Consider the following 10,175-nt stretch of genomic DNA (forward strand, 5'->3'; position numbering starts at 1 on the left):
CAGAGAGAGAGCTGGGGAGGAGCAGAGAGAGAGGAAGAGAGTGAATCCCAAGCAGGTTCCACGCTGTGAGCCTGGAGCCTGACACGGGGCTCGATCCCACAAACCACGAGATCATGACCTGAGCTGAAATCGAGTCAGACGCTGAACCGACTGAGCCCCCCGGGCACCCCCAGAAAATAGTTTAAATGGATCGCAGTCCCGTTGTACAGGTGAGGACACAGGCCCAGTGAAGAGGCCGTGCCCCGGGGACACACAGCCTGCAGCAGAATCATGACCGGTACCCAAGGCCGGCTCAGATGCAGGCTCAACCGTGCCCCGCGGCTGTAACGTTTGGACCCTGGAGCTCTGTCCTGCACACACAGGGCAGGTGTCTGTCTAGCTGGTGGGTACATCCGTGGCCAGGAGCGGAATCCAGGTGAGGGGTCGAATTGAGCAGAATGCTGAGTTGAGCACTGCTGCCTTTCGTCCCTCAGGGAAAGGCCAGGGACAGCCATGCCTTCTAAGGCTCTGTCCGCTCTCCTCTGACAGCCCTCTGGTGCCGTGAGAAGTTTCCCGCACAGGAGGAGCTCCCCTGCCCCCCAACAGGCCCTCAAAATAGACAGGGCTGATGGACCGGAACACTGGCCAGGTTGGGTGAGCACCAGGGGACACCCCCATTCCATTCCCTTGAGACTTTGCCGAGCCAGGCAGGAGCTGCCCACGCGGCCAGCCAAGTCCTCCCCCTGGACACGGTCAGTCCCGGTTTCGAGGTCCCGGTCCTACTGAAGTGGGCACCGGGACGCCCACTTCTCAGGAGCCCCAAGCTTTAAAAGGGCTCAAGAGGGGCGCCTGGGTGGCTCAGTCGGTTGAGCGGCCGACTTCAGCTCAGGTCATGATCTCACGGTCTGTGAGTTCAAGCCCCGCGTCGGGCTCTGTGCTGACAGCTCGGAGTCTGGAGCCTGTTTCAGATTCTGTGTCTCCCTCTCTCTGACCCTCCCCCGTTCATGCTCTGTCTCTCTCTGTCTCAAAAATAAATAAACGTTAAAAAAAAAAAATTAAAAAAAAAAAAAAGGGCTCAAGACACTGAGCTCCATCCAGGACCTCCAGGTGGGGCCGGGCCACCGAGATGAGGAACAGTTTCCTGCCAAGGCTCCGTGGGGCCTCTGAGGCACGGAGGTGACGTCCTCACGCTCCGCAGACAGACAGAAGTATAGAGAGTGGGAGGCAGCGGTCCTGAGTGGAAAAAGTGCCTTTTCCTGAAGACTGACGCGTCCCCAGCCTCCCCCCTACCTCCTCCCACAGGGATGCAGGGATCCAGCCCCCCAGGAGGCTCCGCCTGGGCCAGAGAGAAGCGTGGCCTGGGGCTCGCAGGGTGGAGGAGGGAGGCAGCTGTGTGTGAACCTCGCTGGAAGGAGAGGGGGTCCTGCCAGTCACCCACAGCCTCTCCCTGCAACCGCCTAAAGGGCTGCCTTGCCAACTGTCCTCATCCCTCATGCAACAGTCAATGGGACCTGCTCGTGCGCAGCAGGGATCAAGAAGCTGGTCGCCGGCTGCCTGACGCCAGGTCTGGGTGCTCGAGGAAGAGAAGTCAGGGCTTGTGCGGGCTCGTTCCCGTCACCTTGCTGAGTCTGCAGCAGCGGGTGGCAAAGACCTCCACCCAGAAGAGCGAGCCCAGCAGCCAACCCTCCCGGTCTGCTGAGTGTCTGGCAGACTGAGGACCGGGGGTGAGAGGACCTCAGGCAAAGGGAGTGCAGTCTGGCTCACTGCACATTTCTTCCGGGGCCATCCCTTCCCCAGCTCCATCCTCAAAGGGCTCTTTCTGCCTCCATCAACTGTTTCCAGGCCTTCTTCCCTGCCAAACTCAGCCTCTCGTGGGTCCACACACCTGAGACTTGCAAACCACGGTTCAGAAGTGATCTGGGGAGGCGGGAGGGCAGGCCGGGGGGCCTGGGCGGTGGCAGAGCCGCCGTGTCCCCCTCCGAGCCGCTGCAGGGGGCGGTTTGTCTGAGTTGGGTGTTGGCCAGTCAGATGCGCGGGATCGGATCCGGGTGTCCTCGGCCCGAGACAGGGGCCGTTTGTCCTTTTCCTCTGGGAGGAGGAGGGAAGGGCTCGGGACGGGGATGGTGATGCAGGACGGTGGAGACTGTCCTCCAAAGCCCTGAAGGGAGCAGGTGGCGTGGGCTCCCTGTTAGGAGATGCGGCCCCAGCGGAGAAGGCCGCAGCCTGCGGACTCGGAGAACCCGACTGAGGCTCCAAAGAGGGATTGGCGGGAACAGCAGCAAGTCCCAGCCTCCACAGCTGCCTTCCGTGCGGGCTTGGGCAAGGCCCTCTCTCACCAGGTCCTCTTGGTCGGTGACTGAAGAAGCTGGGCGTCCTGAGGTCCCCTCCAGTTCCAAAAAGCGCACGATCCCAATAACGCAAAGCTACTGATGTGGGGTTGCCGGGCAGACAGAAAGTAAGGCTAAGAGGGACCGGAAGCTGGAACCTTCCTAAATGGCTATTCCCGGAGAGAGTCCTCCCTCTGCCCTGACAGCAAACAAAAAAGAAACAGGCTTATCCTGGGCGTTGAAACGTTCTATATGCTGATCCGGGGCTTAGTTCCGTGGCGTGTATACTGGTAAGTGCAGTGAGCTGTCCACTGGAGGTCCCTGCTGCTTGTCGGAGGCAGATTGTCCCTCGACAGAAAGGTCCGGACTGGGCGTGTGAACTCCAGCCGCTTAGACTCCAGGGGGCGCTGTGGAGAAGCGTATGTCCTCCCAGGGAGGTCGAGGACCTCCCTTCTCCGAAGCACTAGCACTAGGAGGAGGCGGGACAAATAAACCTACCCCTCTTTTGGAGAGCTCTCCGAAGTCCTTCTCGGAAACTCCCGTTACCCTCCCGGGCGCAAAAAGCCCTCCTGCTTTCGCTCCCAGTGCTATTCCCACCACGCGTTCTGCCCTCCACGGGGCCCCGCCACCCCTGGCCTCACACCACATCTCTCCCGAGGCTTGAAGCCTGGCGTGGAGGGGACCCCCCCTCCCTTCAACCTTCTCACCAACCGCTCTCCCCGCCCCCACTCCCCTCTCCCTGGGGATGTCCAGTCCTGTTCTGAGCCTGCCCCTACCCCGGCCCTTTTTCCGGTGCTGTGTGCCAGCCGGTCCCGCATCCCACATCCCCAGCTGTTGACATTTCGTTGCCCTTGCCCACAGGATAAAGAAAGGGCCCCTGTTATTCAACAATAGGGGGAAAGACAGAGACAATGGGAACTTGTGCTTCCGATGGGGTGGGGACGGAGCGGGAAAGAACAGACAGACGGACAGACAGGGGGCTGGACAGAAGGGGTCAGGTTTCTTGAAGCAGCTGGAGGTCCTGGAAGTCTGGGTCCCACCCTGAGAGCCTCCTCCCACAGGCAATGCGCACCCAGGCTCCGGAGGACAGAGGTGAGGACTGGTCGGGGGAGGGGAGGGTGCTGCTTGGAGGAGGCCCTCGGGGAAAACCGGAGACAGCGGGGGCTTGGCCACAGGTCCTCGAGCTCACCTGTAGCTCGTCCGCACACCCAGCGGCCAGCATCTTCATACCCATCAGGCAGTCTGCTCCTTCTCTGGCCCTCGAGCATCAGGAAGAAACGAGGCACCACCTCCTCCACGTTCTTCCAGGCAATCCTTCCCGGGTGCCTCCTTTACTGCATCCCTTTGGGGGTCCCCACCCCTGGCCCCAAGCGCCGCATCTTCCCCAGGCCCAGGACAGTGAGCAGTGCTCATACAGTGCCGGGTCACGGGCTGGACACAGGTCACTTAGCCTGGCTTAGTGGAGTGGCGAGGGGAAAAAAGCTCTCGGCACCTTGGCTGCTTCTGCGAGCTCAGGGCAGAAGCCTTTCCTCAAAGGTGCAAGAGGAGGGACCCCGCTGATCAGGCGCCCAAGTCCCAGGGCCCTGAAGTGCTTGGATCTCGCAGGGGCCCAGGCAGCGCCTTCACTGGAACCTCTTCCTGGAGCAGGACAAGACGCCGCCAGTCCCTGTCGCTCCCGTCCCTGTGAAGAGAGCGGCTTCTAACAGGTAGGCAACTGGGGCTGTCGGCTCTCTGGTTCTCTGTAAGGGGTACGAAGAGGGTATGTGTGCGCCTGCTTTCGAAGTACAGACCGGTGGGCTTGCGCCTGACCTCAAATACGCGTTCAAATCCCAGCAAACCCTCGTCTTACCAACTGTGCGACCTCCCTCAAGTCTCCTAGAATTTGTGCCCTTTGTCTGAGCATGCGTAAAAGGGGATTCGTACGTACGAGGGGAGGGCCGGGCGCGCTCTCACGCAGGTGCGTCGGCGTGGCTTCCCACTCGCCCTCGGCCCACGCGGCCCTCCCGCCCTGGGCGCGTCCCCGGCCCACGCACTTGCCCTCCAACCACCGCGAGGCCCTGCGTGTTCGGCCCCGTTTCTCCCGCGGCCAAGGCCTTCGTTTGCAGGAGGAGGAGGGGCTCGGCTCCACCTCTTCCGACTCAAGCTCTGTCTCCTCCTTCTCCCTCCCGGCCGGCTCTCCTTCCCAGAATCCTTCGTGTGGGCTCATTCACTAACACACACACTTATTTAGCACCCACTGTGTGCCAGAAGCGAGGCTGGATGCTGCGGATAATAGCTAACACATACATGGCGTGCATACCAGACACGATTTTGAGCACTGTACACGTTACTTCAGTGAGGTCGATGGGAATTACTACCCGCATTTTACTGATGAGGACTTTGAGGCCGAGAGAAGTTAAAGAACTCGTTCAGAGTCACGCAGTTAGCACTTGGAGGAATCAGGTTTAGAAAATGAGTCAAGCTAGACTAAGGGGTCCTTTAGTCCAACTTCTAAAAAATGGTCAAGGTGATAAAGAACAGATAGAATAAGGCAGGGGGGAAACTGGGGCGCCTGGCTGGCTCAGTTGGCCGAGCATTGACGCTTGGTCTCAGGGTCGTGAGTGCTGGCCCCACGTTGGGGGTAGAGCCTACTTACTAAAGTCAAATAAATCTTTTTAAAAAGAAGGGGAAAATCAACATTGAAATAGACAATTGTGTTTGGAATTAGTTTTTATAATTTTGTAACTGCCTGAAACCTCACTGATACGGCCTACACGCGCATATGTATTAAAATTCACACAGTTAATTCAGTGGCTAATAAAAGTCCTTCTAAGACCAAGTGTCCAGGTCAGTGTGGTAGGCCACAGTGCACTGCTGCGGGCCGGGGAAGAGGAAGGTTTTCCCAGAGGCGGTTTGGCCCGCAGTGACGCCTGGGAGAACCAGGTGAGAGTGAATCTGGGCACTTTTGGAGCCAGAAGTGTCTGGAAGACTGTGCAGAGGGCACAGCGGGTGGGAGGCGACATTGAAGGCACGGTGAGAGGCTGGATCCCAGAGGGCCTTGGAAGCCCTGGCTAGCAGACCAGACTGTATCCTTAGGGCAAAGGGAGCGACTGCTTTAAGCAGGAGAGTGACAAGGTTTCGTTGGTCACTCTGGCTCCGCTGGCGGGTAGCGTTGGGAGAGGAGAGAGACGGCGGTGGCAATCTGGCCAGGCAATCCGGGTTTCAGGACCCAGATGGGATGGCCCCTGGGAGGGGAGGGGGAGGGGAGGCGGCGCCAAGTCTGGCCCTGCGGTCTGAGAGGGGCGGCCCAGCAGGCCTGGGGGAAGGGAGTTTGTTACTGCCCCTTCCCCCATCACCTTTTGCCCCCAACAGCCCCCTTCTCTGCCCTCACGCCTTCCAGCCGGACCCCTCAGGGATCCCTGATAGATGGGAGCTCATCTCCAACCCCACTGCCTCCCCGCTTTGTGCCCCGCAGACGGCGCTGGGCTGACTCTCCATCATGCCAGGCCTGCTTAGTCTCCCAACATTCTGCCACTTCCTTCTCCCCTGGGCCCTCGCCATCTTCCACAAAGCGCTGGGGGACCTAGGTAAGACCTCAGCCCCGCCCAGACTCTGGGGAAGGTGGGGGAGCGGCTCCAGGGGTGGGTAAAGTGGATAGGGCAGCCCTCGGAGGTGTTCAGGGAGTGAGAGCCTTTGCTGAGTGCGCAGTGGGGGGGGGGGGGGGGAGGTCTGGGGAGCAACGTCTGGACGGGCACCTGCAGTGGGGGTCAGGGGGTTCCTGCCACTGTGGCCCCCTCTGCTCAGCACCCCACCCCGGCCCCCACTACCTCCTGCCCCCCATCCACGAGGTCATTCACTCTCGTCGTGGGGCCACGGCCACGCTGCCTTGCGTCCTGGGCGCCCCGCCTCCCAGCTACAAGGTCCGCTGGAGCAAAGTGGAGCCCGGGGAGCTCCGGGAAACGCTGATCCTCATCACCAACGGCCTGCACGCCCGGGGCTACGGGCCCCTGGGGGGGCGCGCCAGGATGCGGAGGGGGCATCGGCTGGACGCCTCCCTGGTCATCGCGGACGTGCGCCTGGAGGACGAGGGCAGGTACCGCTGTGAACTCATCAACGGCATCGAGGACGAGAGCGTGGCGCTGACCCTGCGCCTGGAGGGTGAGGCCCTTGGGTTCCCGCCCCCCTCTTCTCCTGTGGGGCTTTGGCCGCCCCAGCTCGGGTCTCCCAGGGTCCCCCAGCCCTCTCCCCCGTCTGTCGGCCCTCCTCAGGCTGTCGGCGTCCCCCCCAGGTGTGGTGTTCCCGTACCAGCCCAGCCGGGGCCGGTACCAGTTCAATTACTACGAGGCGAAACAGGCGTGCGAGGAGCAGGACGGGCGTCTGGCCACCTACGCCCAGCTGTACCAGGGTGAGCGCCCGACCTGGGCACCGCCCGGGCCTGTCGGGGCTGTCACCCGGCTCCGCGGGGGGCGAGCTCGGGTCAGGTTCCTGCCGGGACCCCTCTGACCCCCGCCCCGTCTCCCCCTGCCCGCCAGCGTGGACCGAGGGCCTGGACTGGTGCAACGCGGGCTGGCTGCTCGAGGGCTCCGTGCGCTACCCCGTGCTCACCGCGCGCGCCCCGTGCGGTGGCCCGGGGCGGCCCGGGATCCGCAGCTACGGGCCCCGCGACCGGAAGCGCGACCGCTACGACGCCTTCTGCTTCACTTCGGTGACTGCAGGTGAGCGCGCGGGCGGCGGGGGGGGGGGGGGGGGGAAGGGGTGACGGGGGGCGGGACCTGGACCCGCGTGGTCCCTGCGTCACTGCGCGGGCCAGGCTCCCGCCCCCGCCTCCCGCGCGCCTGCCTCGGCACCCCCACCGCTGCCCGGCCTCGGTCCCGGGGAGGCTTCGGCCGCGGAGGGGGTGACGCGCCCCGCTCCCCAGGCCACGTGTTCTTCGTGCCCGGGCGGCTGACGCTGTCTGAAGCGCACGCGGCGTGCCGGCGGCGCGGGGCCACGGTGGCCAAGGTCGGGCACCTCTACGCCGCCTGGAAGTTCTCGGGGCTGGACCAGTGCGACGGCGGCTGGCTGGCGGACGGCAGCGTGCGCTTCCCCATCACTTCGCCGCGGCCGCGCTGCGGGGGCCTCCCCGACCCCGGCGTGCGCAGCTTCGGCTTCCCGCGGGCGCAGCAGGCGGCCTTCGGGACGTACTGCTACTCGGAGTAGGGCCGCCGCGGCCCCCGTCCCGCAGCCTGCCACGGTCGGGGTCCCAGGGTCCCGGCCGGGCGGGGGAGGGGAGGTGGCGTCGCCCTGCGAGAGGGGGGAAACCACCCCCCCGGACGCTCGCACCCGGACCGGCGGCCGTTCGCGCGCTCCCGCGGTCGCTGCTGGGGGAGGGCGAGCGCCCGGGGCATTAACCCACTTCTGTCCACAGCAGTTAAGTAACTTGAGGACTTTGTGTGTCGAGGCGGGCCGGGGGTGGGGGTGGGCACGGGGTGGCCTTGGGCCCATCCGGCCGACCACGCTCCCGGGGAGACAGTCAGAGGTGGGGCCCCTGCCGCTGGGAGCGAGCCTGCCGGACGGCGGGGGTCGCGAGGAGGGGGCCCCAAAGGTCGAGGGGGACTGCGGGCACCGCGGGCGGCAGAACCCGGGGACGACGCGGGAGAACGCGGGGTGCTGTTGCGCCGGGCGCCACTCGGGGGCGCCACGCACCCACCGGAGACTGTGGTTCAGACAGTCCAAACCCGCAGGCCTGCCCGCTGGGCACCACGGAACGAGCAAAGATGAGCCTACACATATTTCACAATGTGTTTGTATCCTGCCAGTCTCCTACCCTGTGTAGGAAACTCGTAGCGTTGTTCCGCCGACGGGAAGCTGACCGTGCTCGGGGAGGAGGCGGCCAACACCAGCACCAGCTAAGGCCACCAGCCACATGCCGGGCTGAGCCTTAAGGGGACTGTGTGTCCGGCAGCCGCGAGGCAAAGCGGGGAGCTGGACTGGGAGCATTCTTAACATCCGGCTGCAGGAAACAGACCGGGAACTCAAGACACAAGCTCAACTCTCATTAATTCGTTTTTCTTTAATATGTATACTATTTTAATTAATTGCCTAATTCGTTTGTTTATTCATTTTACTGTTCAAGCAATCTAACTGCACCGCAACAAGCTTGGGCTAGTGACTAACCACTGGAGCAAAGGGTATGAACTTTCTAATGGTGCTTGATATATATGTTGTAAAACTGCTTTCCGGGAGGGTTCTTGGCTGTAATTGTTAAAGGGACGTCATCTCATGGGGTTTTATATAAAGGACAACAAATGATCAAATGAACGGCATCTTCGATGACTCTCAGACAGCAAGTGGAATGTTTGTGGCAGTTCCTAAGCTTTGCTTTTCTGATCTTGGTCACGGGGCAGGAAGATCTGCCTCCAGGGTCTGCCGGGATCAGTAATTGAGACGACGGGTGGCACGTCCTGGGGGCACATAGAGGTGCTCAGTAAATGGTACCTGTGATGATGGAGGGTTGTTATTACAAGAATACTAACAGTAACAGAACAACCGCAGCAATTATTCAGGTTCTTACCAGGTAGCCTGTAGGACTGGTTGCTGTATGGTGCTGTGTTCACCAGGAGGAGCTCGGTTATGCTGCGGTAACAAACGACCTCCGAGTATCAGGGACTTAAGGTCATTTCTCCCTTAGGCTACCTGTGCATGGTGGTCAAACAAGGGGGCTCTTCTCATTTTCTTATTCAGGGACCCAGGCTGCTAGAGCCGCCACTGTCTCAAATGCCGCCAGTCCCCACACCAGGAGGAGAAGATAAAAAGAGCTCTGGAGGGTCTTGTCTCTGCAATTAGCCACCGCCGCCCAGAGAGACACCTGTCCCTTTCTGTTCACAGCTGTTTGTCTAGAACTAGTTACAGACCTCGCTCAACCACAAGGGGGCAGGAGAGAGCAACCCTACTCCGGCCTAGTAAAATTGCAACTAATTAATTGTTCAGCACCTGGCAGCAGCCTCACCACAAGCACCCGGGAGGGCAGCCTAGATTCTGGAACATGCTAGCAGTCATCCACTCCTCCAGGGCCCTTCTGGCTTTTCTAAGTTCTGGCCTGTCATGGAGTCAGAAAGCCAAGACACTGGGCCCAGCACCGCTTTGTTCTTTCCCGCGCAGAAAAAGCATACCCATGACCGCTCATTTCTACAACTACTCTCCGTGCTGCTGCTACTTTTTTTTTTTGAGAACTTCAAACATACACAAAAAGTAGAACATTGGAACCCTTCATCATCTGGCTTGACCATCCCCAAATTCTTTCCTGTTCCACGAATTCCCTCACTTGTGTTCATGTCTGCTAGAGTATTTCAAAGCAAATCACCTGTACGTGTTCACTATGTATTTCTAACGTATGATGACTTTGAAAAAGAACCATACTTAGGACACCTGGGTGGCTCGGTTAGTTAAGCGTCTGACTTTGGCTCAGGTCATGATCTCAGGGCTCGTGGGTTCGAGCTCGATATTGGGCTCTGTGCCGACAGCCGGAGCCTGGAGCCTGCTTCGGATTCTGTGTCTCCCTCTCTCTCTGCCCCTCCCCCGCTCATGCTCTGTCTCTCTCTCTCTCTCTCTCAAAAAAATAAATAAACATTAAAAAAAAAAAGAATATTAAAAGAAACTGGGTTATTTCCCTGTCAGGTTTCCCATGTTCTAGATTCAGTTGAGTGTGTCCCTGTCGTGACAATTCACGTGGTCCTCTGTCCCCTCTAATTAATTTAGAAGTTTGATTAAACATACATTTATTTTTAGGGGCACCTGGGTGGTTCAGTTAGTTGAGCATATGACTCTTGGTTCCGATTCAGATCATGATCTCACGGTTTCGTGGGTTTGGGCCCCGCGTCGGGTTCCGCACTGACAGTGCAGAGCCTGCTT

The 10,175-nt window shown here is 60.5% G+C and overlaps 1 protein-coding gene across 5 annotated transcripts; it reads left to right on the plus strand.

Annotated features, from left to right (window-relative positions):
* The first annotated feature begins 2,052 nt into the window (after window positions 1-2,052).
* HAPLN2 (hyaluronan and proteoglycan link protein 2) lies at window positions 2,053-8,581 on the plus strand. 5 transcript variants are annotated; one of them, XM_053208912.1, is made up of 9 exons: window positions 2,053-2,596; window positions 3,368-3,398; window positions 3,519-3,614; window positions 3,912-4,012; window positions 5,761-5,872; window positions 6,090-6,443; window positions 6,574-6,690; window positions 6,818-7,000; window positions 7,204-8,581. In XM_053208912.1, exons 5-9 carry the CDS (start codon window positions 5,785-5,787, stop codon window positions 7,482-7,484), a joined length of 1,023 nt encoding a protein of 340 aa, XP_053064887.1. In that variant the 5' UTR covers window positions 2,053-2,596; window positions 3,368-3,398; window positions 3,519-3,614; window positions 3,912-4,012; window positions 5,761-5,784; the 3' UTR covers window positions 7,485-8,581. The 5 variants fall into 5 exon arrangements, with proteins under 5 accessions (XP_053064887.1, XP_053064888.1, XP_026904484.1 ...); XM_053208913.1 differs by lacking the exon at window positions 3,368-3,398 and having other exon boundaries at window positions 3,544-3,614; XM_027048683.2 differs by lacking the exon at window positions 2,053-2,596 and having other exon boundaries at window positions 2,619-3,398; window positions 3,954-4,012.
* The last annotated feature ends 1,594 nt before the right edge of the window (window positions 8,582-10,175 follow it).

The sequence above is a fragment of the Acinonyx jubatus genome, chromosome E4 (assembly GCF_027475565.1).
Source record: "Acinonyx jubatus isolate Ajub_Pintada_27869175 chromosome E4, VMU_Ajub_asm_v1.0, whole genome shotgun sequence".
NCBI classification, from domain to species: Eukaryota; Metazoa; Chordata; class Mammalia; order Carnivora; family Felidae; genus Acinonyx; species Acinonyx jubatus.

Bases quoted from the DNA above. Each gene is read 5' to 3' on its own strand.
- HAPLN2 (XM_053208912.1), top strand. From the start codon at position 5,785: ATGCCAGGCCTGCTTAGTCTCCCAACATTCTGCCACTTCCTTCTCCCC. The intron at 6,691-6,817 runs GTGAGCGCCCGA...CCTGCCCGCCAG, and splicing joins CTACGCCCAGCTGTACCAGG to CGTGGACCGAGGGCCTGGAC. The intron at 7,001-7,203 runs GTGAGCGCGCGG...CCCGCTCCCCAG, and splicing joins CTTCACTTCGGTGACTGCAG to GCCACGTGTTCTTCGTGCCC.